Here is a 15948-nt window from a genome sequence, read left to right on the forward strand (position 1 = left end):
AGACACAACTCTTTACACAAACATAAGCAAATCACATGAGCATGCCTTAAGGAAAGGATGTTAGTCTCATTCCTTTTGGGGAGAAATGAAATAGAAAATACAACCTCAGAGAAACACGCTGAGGTGCACATCACACTTTTACATACACTCCCTCTCTCTAGCGGCCATTTCAACTAACCCTTCTTGCAATGCTCATGAAGCACAACCATTATTTTTTCATAGGCTGCCATTTGATTTCAGCCTCATCTTATGGATTTATCCTCTCATTCTCTTCTTCAGACAAAGGTGTTTTGCAGGCTTAAACTCTAAAGAAAGCAAGCATGCAGATCTGGCAGATCTAAACCAGGGGAGGGTTTGTTTGCATCTTTGGAGTTTTTTTCCTTGTGGGAAACAAAAAGAAAACCCACCGCATGCCAAGATACCCCCAAGCGAGGGGTGAAAAGCAAAGCAGAAACCATGATACGTATGAAGGAAGTCTCACCTCTGCTGCCATGAAAGCCAACGTGTGCATGCCATGAGTGTAGCCAATAATACCACAGACAACTGCTAATCCACAGCAGGACAGGAGCATGGCTATGAGCAGCGTCAGGACTCTGATGTGGCTGCTCATGGGTGTGGTAGGAGAAAAGGAAAGCTGCAACACAAATACATAACAGGTTTAAAGGAGTACTTCATCCACCCTGCCTTCCATAGTCACCTCACCAAACAAGTCCTCATTCAGGAAAATCTCTTGCTTTCTAGAATAAAACCAATTTCACAACCTCAACCATGCAGTGTAGTAATAAATGACGTGGAATAGAGCTAAAACCACACACCATCCCAAAGTCTCGTTCATCTCGCTGTCATTTACATTCACCAGGCTTTTAAAGCCAGAGGGGATCATTACGATTATTTGATCTAAAGTTGAGATCACCTGTACAAGAAAACCACAGACACTTTCTCACACAGTAGCTTCTGCATCAAATTCACAGCATCTGCTTAGGATGAACATGCGTTTTAGAAAGACGCCTAACCATAGTACACAGTCTTTGAGAAATGAGAAAAATTGTTCTGTCAATTTTTCATCTTACCACTGATCTGAATTTGTCCAGCTTTATCTTCCAGCCACTAGTTCTTCCAACGTCATTTTCTTCTGGAAGAAAGAGACATCTCCCCCCAAAATTTAACTTGCAGCTAGAGACTGCTGGATAGAGTCTGCTGAAAATAGTTGCCTCATTCAATAGCATGCATAGCATATTAATTCTCTAAACTACCTTAATGGTAGGCTACACCTAGGCTGTCTAAATCAAAGATGACCCAAGAGGCAAAGTATTTAGGTGGTCCATCCCCTTATTTTCAGGGCAGGAAGGGGAAGAACAGGACACGGAAAGAAGGAGTTGCCCAAAGCTTCACTCTGGTCTGATCGATGAAGCTGACTCCCATGTTTTGTTTTTAAATTGGTTCTTTCTTCCTTGTTTACATCTGGTTCAGTTCCACATCCCCCTGAGTTTGGAAGGCAGATCACACAAGTACAATTTGTCCAAGTAAAGAATTACGATACACGCTTTGAATGCAGAAGGAATATAATAAGGATTTCTTCCCACATGAGCTTTGTTCTTTCACAGCTTTCTGAACAACACTAAAAATACCAGATGACTGCCTTCTTCAATTCCGTCTCAATTTTCCTAACCCCAACCAATCTAGTTTCAAGCTTAGTGCCTAGCTACTTGTGAATTAATAGGCCTTACTGGATATTAATTAAAAAAAAAAAAAAAAAAAAAAAAAAAAAAAGCACAGAGCTACCAAAAGGAAATTCATGGATTCGATTTAGTTCAAACTTTTATTCCAGGACAGCAGAGCTGAGGAAAATGTATGTCCAGTATAGATTTTTAAAGGGCAAGATTTACTATTCAAATTCCAGTTCCTTCTTCCTTGCCTAGCCTTCAATTTCTGCATCTCTACTGAATTTGTTCTTGGTATTAACAGAAACTGGGATGTAGCTTATGGAGAAAGTTGCACTGTATATTGTAAAGACATTGGCAGTCAACATTTGGTAGATGTAAATGAGCTTGAAACCTGAGCACAGAATCCACAGAAACAGGCTTCATGGACCAGTCCTAAAGGGCACCAATCTAAGGGATGTTCTGTTGTCAAGATTTCTTCACTAAGGAGAGCTATGAACACATCTCACAGAGTTATGTAATAGTAATTACAGGGCACATATAAGAGGCAATTTATCAAAGAAAATAAGTATCTTCAGCTCCATTTGTCTCATGGAAAAGCTGAAGGAGTAAGATTGACACTGCACTTTAAAGCAAGTATTCGAAGCTACTGGGAGGTGCACGTGTTCAGCACCACAGGGTGCGGAAAAGGTCTAAATGAACTGTTTGTAACCTATCATGAGCCAGTGCCCGAACCAGACACAGAATTTGCATGTCCCAAAAGACAGCCCTTAATCAAAACTTACATATTCAAAGCGATCCTTGCAGAGCTGAACCATAAGATGAAGAAACACAAGTCCAGAGAACCAGAGGCACCACATCACCACTTCTTCCACTGTCTGAACATTCAGCACACCAAAAATGAAGATGAACTTGTAGAAAATGAAATTCCAGAATTTATCCTTGAGATGCTGTAAAGGAAGACATTTGGTTACTGTAGTTAAAGCACTGACAATCCACATGCAGGGGAAAGGAGGAGGGAAAAAGAGAAAGAAAAAAAAAAAAGATGGAAGTAGATATGCGTCAATATCTTAGCAAAAGCCTGCTGCATACACATCTTGAATAGTATTTGTTACCCTTACTGAATTAAAAACATACTAGAAATATTAGCAGTCCTTAGTATCTTTTCTAGTCTTTCGTACCACTATAGCATAACTGTGCAACACAGCGCACAACGTAGTTTCCCGGCATACTTCTAAAACAGTGGTTAGCACAAACCAAGTCTGATCTCAGTTTGATTCTCCACACCCAAGCAACACAGCTAGTGGGCTGCAAACACAAAGTCCTCTTTGCTAGAAGAACTGCCACGGTTAGTTATACAAGATGCCCAAATAGCCTAGCACCTTGCTTTCAAAAACCTGTCAAAAAGTACAGACGATTAAGAAAAGATGACAAAGTCTGTTCTTAAAAAGCACAGTGCCTACAGTGGAGAACGAGATGGATGAGCAATGAAAAAAAAATTATTCCCACGCACATGCAGTATGAAAGAAACAATATGATGGTCTCAAGCAGCAGTGAGCAAGCCAGCTTGTTGGGGATAAAAAAATTTATGAAATAAAGTGTTTTGTTAAAGAACACGATGAAATCACCAGAAGTTTAGTTAAGACAGGCCCAGAATTCCTTCAGGATGCTGCCATTTTTGGCTCATTAATATTAATAACCAGCTTTCCTTTACATGAGAACTGAAGCATACTCCCACTGTCCAAAAGCAAATGGATCTGCACTGTTACTGCTTTTCATTTCAGTTTTTAAGAGGGTAGAGGACATCCTGGAAATTATCACTGGTTAAAATTCCACATCCTTATAGCCAACACAGACTGGAAAGAAAATCCAGCCCAATGCAGTTTGAATAGTGCCTTGTTTTTAATACACTTCACTCAAAGGCTCTACGGGGTGTGAACCACAAATACAATAGGCCTTGAGAGATCCATGGTTATTACTGAAGCTTTATGTGCCTCAGTTCTGCATGTCAAAAATCATCATGGCCTGATTTCTCCTAAAGAACTGCATTTACACACTTTTTTTTTTAAATACAGGAACACACTTCAAACCACTGCTACTGCATTTACACAGGGCAACTTATGCATTTGTCTTCCTTTTTTAAAAAAATATACAGATACTATTCAAACTACTGCTGCTTTTATCTTCTGCAGGATCCTGTTTTTAAAAAGCCTGTGCTTTAATGGTTCCCTTGCTGAATTTTTAAAAACATTCTCACCTGGCCCAAGAGCAGGACTAAACAGCCCGAGTTTTCAGCCCTGATTACTTCCTTTCTCTGGGCATATGCCTGCCTACTCCCCCTTAAACCTGAAGGTAGATAAACCATCCACTCACCGTATGAGGATGGAAAGCACTTCTCCAGCAGTCAGGGCACAAAACAAGGTACAAGAGGGAAGTCAGACTGCCAGTGCTTATAACTAACTACAAAATGCAATGGAGAAATGCTGCCAAGTGCAAACTGAAGAGAGAAGAACACGTTGTAAGTATTCTGAAATGAGGTGCACTTGTAAGAAGTCTGACAAAGTTAATTAAGGAAGCAGGATTTTCAAGTTGACCATGGGCTTATAAAATACAACAGGAACAGTGAAAAAGAGTTCCCTTCAGAAATAAACTGGCAGCTTGTGGCTGTGGATATACTAGTTAACCAAATGGTAAGATTTAAGCTTATGTTGTTCTAAAATTTACTTTTCTTGTGTACTTTCAGCAATTCCATATAGAACACACCAGTCGTACACCAATAAATTATGAAACACGACACTATCCAAGGCAACGTATTGCTGTCTTACCTGCCTCTCACTGACACGAAGAGGACCGAACACCATACACTGGATTAGCTTAGCAACCAACATCAGAAAACAGCAGGCAGTGTTCACTAGCACCTGGAAAGAAATAAAGCAATCAGTGACAAATACTTTTGCCCCATTTAGAAGGGCAGGGAGAGAGAGAGAGAAGGGGAATGAACAAGCCTAACAAAACCTACCATTGTTCACAGAACAGTATTAGTTGCCCCCCCCCTTTTTTTTTTTTGGTGAAATTTAAGCCTGGCCTCTTCCAAGACACATACAGCAGCTGATAAGTCACTTAACTTTTTTCTAGAAATACTAACACGGTCAGTTTGATACACCAGTATATCCAACAAACTAGCCCACCTCTTCACAATAAATTGTTTTGTATGGATTAGCAAATTTCAGCACCAGGGAACATGGGGACAAAACTTACAGATGCTTATTTCGTTTAAGGTGCGGCAGATGAGAAAACTCCAGTTTCAATCTGTTGTTACGGGAACAAGATTCAGACATTGTCTCAAAACATACAGAATAGCACACACTCTCCTTCTGTAACCACACTGCTGAAAGTCACAAGGAGCAGAATACACGGGCCTGGGAAAACTGCTTCTCATATTTGACAAAGACACTTGTAATTAACTTTTGACCTCTGCAGAACACTAAAAGGGGGAGGGGGGGATGATGAAGCAGGCTCACTCTAAAAGACATACAACAAACTTTTCCAGGGCTCTTAATTTAAGGTTCTGAGACTGAGTTTCAACAAGCTGAATGTGTTTCGTTACATTGAAAAATCAGTGCCTCAGTCGAACAAGCATGTTGTAAAGCAGATGCCCAACTAATGCCACCTTTGATTGACAGACGTATGAAAAGTTCAACAGCAAGAGCTCAGCTAGGTTTTTGATATCCCCTTGTTGAGCCTTTATTTCAACTACAGAAATTAGTGAGCCAAGATTCACATACCATTGCCAGGTTTGGGTTTAAAGAGCTACAGAAAATTATTCTCTGGGTTTTTTTTCTTAAATGGTGAGAATGCTTCCCCTTACCTGCGTGACTTTAAACGTCATTTTTAAAAGAGAAGCAGGTAAAGCTTGGGCCTGAACACCTGATGGTCTCTCACAAAGATTTCTAGCTGAGCAGGACACGCAGTGCTTCGAGAAGCGCCAAGTACAGCGGAACAGAACCGCAGCACAACCCTCCCAAGAGCTTCCCCCAAAAGCCACCCACGGCGGGGGGGGGGGGGGGGGCACTCAGGGACAAGCACAAGCACCAAGCCCAACTTTCAGGGCTCTCAGCTTGCAGGCAGCCCTATCACCCCGGCCAAGGAAGGAAGGGGAGCGGCTGCGGCCCGGGCAGGGGCGCACCCCCGGCCCCAGCGCCCGCCTCCCCGCCCCGCCGCCTTTCCTCACCCAGCTCGCCGGGAGAACCCCTCTTTATTCTGCCTTCTCCCCCCCCGCCAGCCGCCGTGAGGTGCCGGCAGAGGCCGCGCCGCCCGCCCCCGGCCCCGTCGCAGGCCGCGGGGCCCGCCGCTCCGCTCCGCTGGGCTCAGCCGCCACCCGCCCGCCCGCCCGGCCCCGCAGGCCCCGCCGACGCCCACCCAGGGCTCACCCAGACGCAGAGGCTGTCGGAGAGCAGGTAGTAGGCGACGTCCAGGGCCCGCGGCCCGCCGCGGCGCGGGGGTTCGGCCGGCTCGGTGCCCGCCGCCGCCCCGCCGTCCGGCTGCGGGGGGCCGCCGGGGGCCTGGCTGAGGGCGCGGTAGGCGCTGAGGCCGGTGCCCAGCAGGGCCAGAGCGCTGAGCGCCGTGTATGTGCGGAGGCTGGGCCAGGGGAAGCGCTCCAGGAAGAGCAGCGGCATCGCGGACCCGTCGTCGTCGTCGTCGTCGCCGCCGCCCGGCCGGCCGCCTCGGCCCCCTCGGCCCCAGCCCGCCGCGCTCCCCCCGCTCCTGCGGCCTAGCGCCCGCCCCGCCGCCGCCGTTCCGCCCCTCCCCGCGGCCGCCCCCCCCCCCGCTGGAGGCCGGGGGAGGGAATGGGCCCAAACCGCGCCCCCCCCCCTCGCCCCGGCTCCCAGCGCCGCGTCCGCCCGCCCCGTCACGAACCGCTCCCCAGCGCGCTGAGTCACGGCCGGGGCGGCGCTTCCACCGGGCCCGGCGCTGCGGGAAGCGCTGGACCCCGCTCCCGGCCCGGCGCGGCCCGGCCCTGCCCCGCGGAGCGGCGGAGAGGCTCCGCACCCCGGCGGCCCGCCCGCTCCGGGGGCTGCCGCCGCACAACCAAAGCGAAGGGGGGGCGGGGCGGCTTGCGGGAAATTAGAGGAGGGTTCTCCTTCCGTGGCCCCGAAACCTACAGGCATGTAGTCAAAGGCGAAAGCAGAGGGCCCATGCTGCGCTCCAGCGCTCTTTCACAGGTAGCGTGGCACAAAATGAGCCTCTCGAAGTAGGCAGCAATGGAAGGTGAGGGATGCTCGTAAATGCCAGGCCTCGAAACCAGAGCTCTGCTGCTTGTTCCTGTAGCATCTGACTTCCAAACGTCCACCCTCAGTTCCTCATGCAAAAATTGTTCCATTCTGCACTCCCCTGCTAGCTTTATTTTCCACAGCTGGCAGTCATCTAAGAAACCATACATTTTGCTAACCATATGTCTAGGCCTTCCATCCACAGGACCAAAGGGAACAGCCCTACCGCTACATTTTCCAGTATTTTCTCAGTATCGCTCCCACACTGCACCGCTTCAATTTGACTGAAGCACCAAGCTGTCGCAATTGTTCCGTGCATAGCTTAAAAGCACAACCGGCAACAGAACCGAGCACTTTGGCAAATTTCAGTTCTCTTGGCAGCACACACTCTCCCAGCGATGCCTTCGTAAAAGAGGACAGCGCGCAAGCAACAGCGCATCTTCTGATCAGAGGCGGAATTTGGAAACACGTCTTTCAAAGAGTTATCAAGCAAAACAATGGAAGGCTAAAGGCATTAGGAAGGGAACTCATGTTTAGCCAAGCATGTAAAAAACCCAAAACTATAAAGGCTGATATTTACTACCTGCAAGAGTCTGAAATGTTGAGGAGGAAAAGCAGAAGTATGGGTATCCCTTGCAGGATGACACAGCACACTGGTCTACTACAACAGCTCAGCATAATGTGGAACCACTCACATATGGCATTGGCAAAACATTTCAACATGACCCAAATTCTGTCCTGTAGCTATAAAAAAAATATACAGAATTAATTTCACTTTCCAACTGGATCTCGGGACAGTCCAACAGAATCTGCTGGGCTGTTATTTTCCTAAGGGGGCACAGAGGGAGGAGATACACATCATACCTCCTCCAAGCCCTGTACAAACAGTAATGCTTCCAGATCAGTTCTGGTAAGCTGTGAACAAAGGCTACGCTTGCCTTTAAGTACTCATACTCCCTCAAAACAGCAATTCTGTTCTCTAACTTAAGAAAAGACTCAAAATTATGTTGCACCTACTCATACTGTTTAATTTCTCCCTCAGACTAATTCCCTGCTCAGGGATGCAGACCAGAGCATCCGAATGGTCCCTGAATGGTTTAGGTCCTCCTCTTGTTTCCAAGATCTCCTGTATTCCTGAAGGAAAGTAATAAAGTTTAACATATGTACCTAAAAGCAGGAGACAACTAAGGAAAAAAAAAAAAATAAAAACAAACAAAAAACCAAACCCAAGACAAACAGAATCTTAACCATTTTGTTTAATGTTGTACAAAAAAAATTTGGTGAGTATTACAATGAAAAGTGATTAAAACACAGATATCACATTGCCATCCCACTACCTAAACAGTTGAAATTCACTTCTCTATTCATACAATAGAAAGTTTAGTGGCCTTCAGGAAAAGAATGACATTAAAAAAAATCCTTGCATAACACGTATTCTTTTCTCTACGTTTTAAAGCTGTGCTCACAGAGACGGCTTCTTCTATCAGACTCTTCAGGTATACAGGAATTCAGTTGTAAATAAAGTTGAACCTAAAATTAAAAGGATTATACCAAGTGAGGAATCTTCATTCTTTTTATTTAAGTGACATTTTTGAGTGAATAAGCAAATATTTTGTTTCTGCTTTTGATAAGCCTCCATCAGACAGAAGTGGGTTTTTTAATAAGACAGCTTTTCAGTATAGCAGGAAGCATCATTTTTAACAGCCAATCCTACACTAGCATTGCACAACAGTCTCTTAAGGTTGCAGAAGAACTAATTATTAACACTTCATCTCTTAAGAGAGCTTCATAGACATGAAAATACCAGTGACAGTTATGTTCCCCCACCAGCAACTCTTTTGCAGCCCTTCTGCTGTCAGGGCCAATTTTATATACTCCAAGGGTAACATATGAACGTATTCAACAGAAGAGCTAATTCTTCTCAACCAAGTTGCACAACAGCGTTCACACAGTGAAAGCAAGCATCCATCTCAACTTCCAGATGTCCACCCTCTGGATGTGTCAGTTGCACTGGTACCAAACTGGCATTTGGTTGCATAATAGCCAGTGTTTTGCTGGTACTTGGGAGAAAGTATCTGCTGTCTTTAGAGCAGGGGGAGGGGGGAAAGCATCCATAGCTACAACTGCCAAAATTGGGACTAGATAGAGGAAAAAAAAAAACCAGCACGATACAAGCCTGTTATAGGCAATACCAGTGCTGACATTCTGCTAACAGACTTTTTTCATCAAAGTAGGTGGATGACAAAACTACTTCCCCAAGTAACAGCTGACAGGCTGTGGGATGCCTGGCATTCCTGAACATTTGCTGAAGTAACAGAAACCAGTGAGACTAGTGAGCTCTAGAGACCCGAGGTACAAGCCATTTTCAGGTAAGAAAGCCAAAGAGTGTGTACATCAGGAAAAGGAAAGAAAAAATACATCTGTCCCTACAGATACTTGTGTTGTAAGGATGCTACACGTCATAAGCTCTGCTACACAGAGTCTGAAAAAACTCACCATATTTAATCAGCACAGACCTGTGGTAACACACACACCTAACTCAGTGCTTCAAACACGCATCTTGGCTTTTACTCTCACGCTGTCCCTAACACTCAGAAGAAGCTGTTCCTTAGCCTGTGCACAGCTCCATCCTCACCGTCCTTCACATCTTCCTTTGCTACAACTGCTAGATAGGACTTCGGTGCTAGCAAGTTGCAACCGGTGCCTCCAAATTGTCCATCGCATCTTGTCTGAGATAGATTCTAAGCTCTTTGGGATAGCTGCAACCTTTTCAAGTTGGTTTCTGTGGTGCCTAACCTTGCTCTGGTGTCCCATAGCAAACGTGTTCCCAAGAACTATAATATAAATAAATTATAATATACCTGCTCAAAAGTTGAGGAAGGCTGGAAATAATGGGTCCATATCCTGGTGCATTGTCATAGAGCTCAAACAGTGGTGCAGCAACCAGCTTGTAATTTTTTGGGACTGCAAACAAAGCTAAAAGCAAATACAAATTGATTCATCAAGAAAAACCACCACACATTCAGCCAAGGTATAACCACCCCACATGCACCTCAAAACAAGATCACTACATATAGCACTACAGCAGGTTTATTCCTTTTCTAGTGAAATAGTGGGTTCATACACTGTACATTTACTGATGCAGGAGCAGGAATGAGCATTTACTAGGAACTCATGTTCAAAGATCACCTACCTTCAAAAGTGCTATCAGCATTTAACTTTTTTAACGATCAACTACAAAGAACTGCAAGCACAGGAACACAAACTTGCCACCACATTTCCTTGCACAGAATGTAAGCATTTAGACATTGTTATAAATACAGTCCTTTGCTGCAAACAAACACTTACCCTTTTCTTGAAGCTGGACCAAGAAAAGCTTTTTGTGCTCTTTTGGTTTTGTAATATGAGCTGGGATATAGGGATACTGAAAGAAAAACAATAAAAATTGGTTGTACAGAGCTTTGAAAATGTTGTGCAATCTTAAGTGCTACTTTATAAATTATCAAGCACTATGCAAGCTTTCAACATGTCACATATTGTTCTTTCATGGCATCAAATAATGAAAACCACTTTTATAAGAAAGTACTCAGAAAGGAATGCTGTTGCTGTCACAACTACTGACAGGATCTCAAGAGGCACCAATACTCATGAGCAGTTAAAACAACCCAACCAGACAGAAATGCATAACAGCAAACTGAGCAAGTATTTTCAGCGTTAGAAGAATTTAGAAACAGGGTAGCGAGACTATTTTATTCACAGGGCATCTGTTCCACATGCAGCAGTGCAAGAGTTTCCATTGTGGCTACAACAGGAATTTAAATGGTGTGTCTGGCTCAGCAAAGGACTGGAAGCTATTACATCCACTGGTTTCTCATCCATCAGGACAGCTGTGAGGGAGATCGGAGTTTCCAGAGAAAAAAGTTTGTAGTTTCTCCTCAGCCACAGAAACGAGGTGAAATAGGTAAAAAAACAGAAAAACTAATTGCTTATGCAGCAGGTACTCAAAAAGCCCAACTGGTAGGTTGAAGGCTTTTGGAAGAACAATCAGTACTTGACTAAAGATGATGAAAGTCAACACGAGTACTCACCTGTGGAGGTTCAAAGTTCGGTCTCCACCAGTTACCAATGCAGTCATCAATCACCCAGTCTTGCTGAACACCATCCTGACGACCCAGTATCTACCAAAAATCCAGTTACAGTCAAAACTCTGGCTAACCCAAGTCAATTTTTTTAGAAAACATATACTGGAAACATGAAGACTGGCTGTGATAGGGGTCTGATGTAGTTCAGAACTGCTCTGGAACAGCTTTTAATAGAATTTTAGAGTATTTTTGTATAAAGTGACATGTTTTAGCAAAAGCCTCACCTGACAGGAAAAGGACACTTTCGAGAGCATTTCAAATTCCATGCTGTGTTCAGTTGAACTGAGTCCCGCCAGACCAACGGGAAGAATGAAATGCATTGTTACACTACCTGACAGAATTACTTTAGGTTACTTGGAGAGCATGGAAAGTTAATTGGTGCATTGGGAAGACTATCTCAAAGGCAAGCCCTCATCAGCTGTGCACTGCAACATATTTTATTGCCCATCTGCACACTCACTTGCCTGAAGTCAGCCAAAAAGCAAAGCTGCAAATGAACACAGGACTTGAGCAGCAGGTAGGAGGTCAGCCGCTAAACCACTCTGTCACACTCACGATGCAGATAAATGAGAACTTATGGCTTTATTTGTTAACTACCTGAGAACATCACAAAAGCATCAAAATAACAGAAGCGGTAAGGAGACTACTCTACTGCTTTGGCTTATTCTGTTAACTCTAAAATAATCCAACAGTCCGGTATAGCAACATAACAAAAGAAAACAGACCTCTGTCATTAAGCGTTTGAGCCCTTCTACCTCATCTTCTCCTGGATTGAGTTCACCACCAGGTCTGTTAAAATAATCAATGACGAAAGCTAAAGTTATGTTTTATTGCATTTACTGACTTTCACAGGTAAGTTTGGATGTTCTTCCAGGCAGGGAGTTACAAATTCACTCAAGGCCCTTAAGTCAGAAGTTCCAAAGCTAACTTTGCTGAATTTGAAGACAGTAGGATAGCTTTCATCAAAACCGTGACTGAAATCACTACTGTATGTCCCTTACAAAATAACTATTATACAAAGTACTTTAACTTCAGCAGGACAAAGTATAACAATATACATGATAATAACTGGGACACTTAAAAGGTAAAGTTTTAACAACAATATAAAAGCACCAGAAGTTGAAGAAAGAGTTGTAGATACAGACCGTATTTGTTCTTATCTCAAAAACAGCACTCACTGAAGCACACAGGAAGCAGAAAATAAAACTCATGTGGGGAACCATCCTGCATTTGATGCAAGGTTAATGAAAAAAACTAAAAACACATTTTCATCATTACAGAGTTTTGCAAAACTTTTAGAGTCTAGCCTATTTTGTCCACAAACATCCCCCAAATCAAAATGCCAAAAAAGAATCTGGATATAAAACTAGATTTCACGCATACAAAATTGACAACAAACAATATAAATGTTTAAAACTTAAGAGCAAGAACACAAGCAGGATAACTTGAGACAAGTCAAGCCCATCCAGTTTAAAAAAGAAAACAAGCACCACCACCATCACTACAACCATATGATCCAAACGCTAAAATTTCACTCTGGCACTGATAACTATGAGATGAACTGAAGCAATTTTCTCAAATTTAGATGCCTACCTTTCCTGCTGTCCCCAGCTCAGCCAGTAGATTGTAAACAGGTATCATTCTACATTTACCGGGGTTTATTCTTTGAGCTCTACTTTACCATTTTTGCCGCCATAGCGTAAGCATATTTAAGCGTAACAGCTTTCACAACGCAAGTACAACACACTAACTACTGATAACGAGTTTTAAACAGGATTTTACCATAGCGATGCACCATAACTAAGGCTTCCAGTCGGTTCCAAACTAAGTCACGCCACTCGCGAGCAGAGTCAGACAAATGCACTTCAGATGAAAATGCCAGCACTCAAAAAAGTTTTCTCAGACTAAGTCTTTGCGAGAAATGAATCACATTCAAAACATCAGTTAGCCACACTTTAACCTCTAGCCTGCATGTTTAGTGGCCTGTGACAATAAAGTTAAAACTAAAAGTTACATTCAAGAAACAGACACTTACAGCTTGAAAAAAGTTGTACCCAGCTGCAGTAACAGCACATGGGGCAGCCTATGCTCGTGTACAATCAGAACCCCTTCCACTGTCCGCCTCATGCCAATCTTGTCAAACTCTTCCCTCATGCGCTGAAACCGAGCTGCCACGGAACTGTCCTTCTCATACAGGGGTTCCTTTGTCCCAAATGTATAATTTGTCAGAGGATACCTATAAGGGGAAAAACAAAAATGTTACTGCGTAACAAGAAATCTAAATTTAAATCACTATGACACAGCATCTACCCTGAGGCAGAACCTTCTGTGCTTGATGGAACAGTAACTGGGCTAGTGGTTCTTGAGACTTACAGGGTCCCTATCACAGGAAGATCTGCACTATGATGCATACAAGCGCAGAAAGTCCCGCTGATCGACACACTAGTGTGGTGCTGATTCAAAAGAAGGAAAGAAGCCCAAAAGAACCAGCAGCGACTGTTGTTCAACAGCCACCCTCTTTGATCTCCACACTCCAGAGAAAAGGCAGCTGAGGCTTTGAAAGGAGCTGGGAGAGGAACAGGAGAGAAAAGCTCTGCTGGGGAGGAAGCAAGCTGCACAGGACAGCGTTTTTGTTTTCTGCAGACATAATGAGGAGCCTGAGAACTAAACTGTTAGAAGTGGTTTTGTTTTGAAGTGGGAAATCAGACATCTGGATCACAGAAGAGGAGAAATGCTGACTGTCTAATTGCAGGGCTGGGAGCCTGGGGTAAGATCAAGAGTTTGAGCGGATCACTCTGTTGGGCTAGGTGCTGGACCTCTGCATTCTCTCGTAACAATACAGTGGAAACTTGGGAGATTTCTCCAGGTAAGAGGGACTGAAAAGAGTCAGAAAACAAAGGAAAGATTAGGCAAGAAATAGGTCAGTCCTAGAGGGCACAGAGGGCAACAGGAGAATGTTATTGTACAACAAAATCCAAGTAACACAGAGATCTGATAGCATGAGGCCTGGAGAGAAGACAGGATCAGCCGGCTAAGTCAAAAAGGGAGAGGAAAATGGGTTCTGGGCAGAGCAGTAATGAGTTATCACCATGGTTTTATTGGCTTGTGACATACAGCAACTGAATTAACAGAATAAATGACTGATTTCATGGGGAACGTTTTCCTTGAGATGCATCTTGTGTATTCTTTCCCCAATACTTAATCATGTCAAACTTAAGTAGTATACACTCTTCCCCCCCCCCAAAGTACACAAGTGAACCAAAACAACCAGTTTCCTAACTGCAGATTCATTTATTAGCAAGCCCCCCACTCCAACTTATAGCTTAGAACCATCTACATTTCTTTTGCCATTCATTTCCATTTTTAGATACACAAATAGCTTTATTAATAATCTACTGTGCTAACCCATACTAAGCTAAGGTGGGTGCATTAGTCTGTACATCTTACAAAACGCTTAGCCTATACTTCAAAAAAAAATTACGATGACAACACAAGCTCCCTGCTGAGTCTTTTCTTCAGAAACACAATAAAAATATTCCAATGTCTGAAGTTCATATTTGAACTTCCACAAGACTCTAACTGTGAATAAACTCAACTATACCAAAAAAATACGAGTCTGTGATTAATAGCTAAAATTTAATATTGACTGTTAAAGTTAACATTTGCTGTTTCTGCAACTTGACAGACGTACTTAGCAAAGAACACACCCAACAGAGTTTACTGGAAGAAACTAAAGTATATGACTTCTCACATAAAGTAAGTACACGTTTATTAGCAAATAGTTTGTATCTCTGACAGAAGTGAAGTTTTGTCCGGTACCAACCACTCTGAATTTAAATTACAATACCTGCACCACACAATCAGCGAACACCAGGCATACCCAACCACATCCTACTGACTATACAGGGTCAGCCCAAATCCCATCCAGGCCAACGGCCTGTCTCTCTCTCTCTCTCTGCCACCAAAGGCAGACGCCTGTGAAAGCAAATACAAGAAGAGAAGCATAGGCGATGTTCACCGTGTCTGAATACTCCCTTTCTGTGTTACCTGGGGTTCACACTCTTCCCGAGTCAGACACTGTCTCCATATACTAAAACATATACACTAACTGCCGCACATTCCCGATCACTGGCAAGCTTTCAGTACCCACAACATCCTACAGTGAGGCGTTTCACAGCTTAACAGCACGCCCTCGGGGTGCGGGGGGGGGAGGCGGGCAGACCCCTCGCCGGCAACCGGGCTCTCCCGCCGCTTTCCCCTCAGCCTCCCGGCCGGCGGAGGACCAGGGCCCCGGACGACCTTTGCACGGCGGATGCTGAGGTAAAAACCTCCGGCGGGCTGCCCAAGGGCGGCTCCGGGGGTGTTGCCGGAGCGGGGAAGGGCTCGCTAGCGGGACGGGAGGGAACGGGGCGGGGGCAGGGCCCGGGCCCGGGCAGGGCCGAGGCGGCGCTCACAGGTTGATGGTCCTCTCCAACGTGAGCGGCTTCGTCTGCTGGATGTATTTGTTCCCGAACTGGTTCACCCCGCGGGGCCAGCCGGTCTGCGAACGATTGGGCGGCACCACGGACATGGCGGCGCGGCGGGAGGCGGCGAAGGAGCGCTCAGTGCTCAGCGGCGGGAACGGCGTCCGCCATTAACCTCCCCGCCAGGCCGCACACCCTCCGCGCGCCGCCTCGCCGGAACCGCCCGCCGCACTTCCGGCACCACCATAGAGACGAACCACTCTACCCTGCCCGCAGTGAGCGCCTCTCACTGGCACTTTGTGGCCGCGCTCCGCCCTTCCCCCTCTCCCTCATTGGCCAGCTGAGCGCAGCTCCGCCCCCCGCGCGATCCGATTGGCCCGGCGGGCGGCGCGGGGACCGCCGGGAGCTGTAG

The 15948-nt window shown here is 45.0% G+C and overlaps 2 protein-coding genes across 3 annotated transcripts in view; both read right to left on the bottom strand.

Moving 5' to 3' along the window:
* AMFR (autocrine motility factor receptor) overlaps positions 1-6437 on the bottom strand; it is a 35134-nt gene extending 28697 nt beyond the window's left edge. The window contains exons 1-4 of one of the 2 annotated variants that reach the window (XM_030025054.2): positions 6092-6437; positions 4487-4579; positions 2447-2611; positions 482-634 (exon numbers count right to left, since the gene is read on the bottom strand). In XM_030025054.2, coding sequence (XP_029880914.1) covers positions 482-634; positions 2447-2611; positions 4487-4579; positions 6092-6337 — 657 coding nt within the window. In that variant the 5' untranslated portion in view covers positions 6338-6437. The remainder of the gene's footprint in view (positions 1-481; positions 635-2446; positions 2612-4486; positions 4580-6091) is intronic. The other variant, XM_030025053.2, reaches the window with a different exon arrangement.
* Positions 6438-8169: 1732 nt separating this feature from the next.
* On the bottom strand, positions 8170-15771 carry NUDT21 (nudix hydrolase 21). The gene is made up of 7 exons (XM_030023962.2): positions 15528-15771; positions 13109-13309; positions 11799-11862; positions 11020-11109; positions 10280-10355; positions 9793-9907; positions 8170-8461 (listed from the first exon to the last, which is right to left on the bottom strand). The coding sequence occupies exons 1-7, from the start codon at positions 15641-15643 to the stop codon at positions 8440-8442; spliced, it is 684 nt and encodes a 227-aa protein (XP_029879822.1). The 5' UTR covers positions 15644-15771; the 3' UTR covers positions 8170-8439.
* Positions 15772-15948: the final 177 nt, after the last annotated feature.

This window comes from Aquila chrysaetos, chromosome 9, assembly GCF_900496995.4.
Source record: "Aquila chrysaetos chrysaetos chromosome 9, bAquChr1.4, whole genome shotgun sequence".
NCBI lineage: Eukaryota > Metazoa > Chordata > Aves > Accipitriformes > Accipitridae > Aquila > Aquila chrysaetos.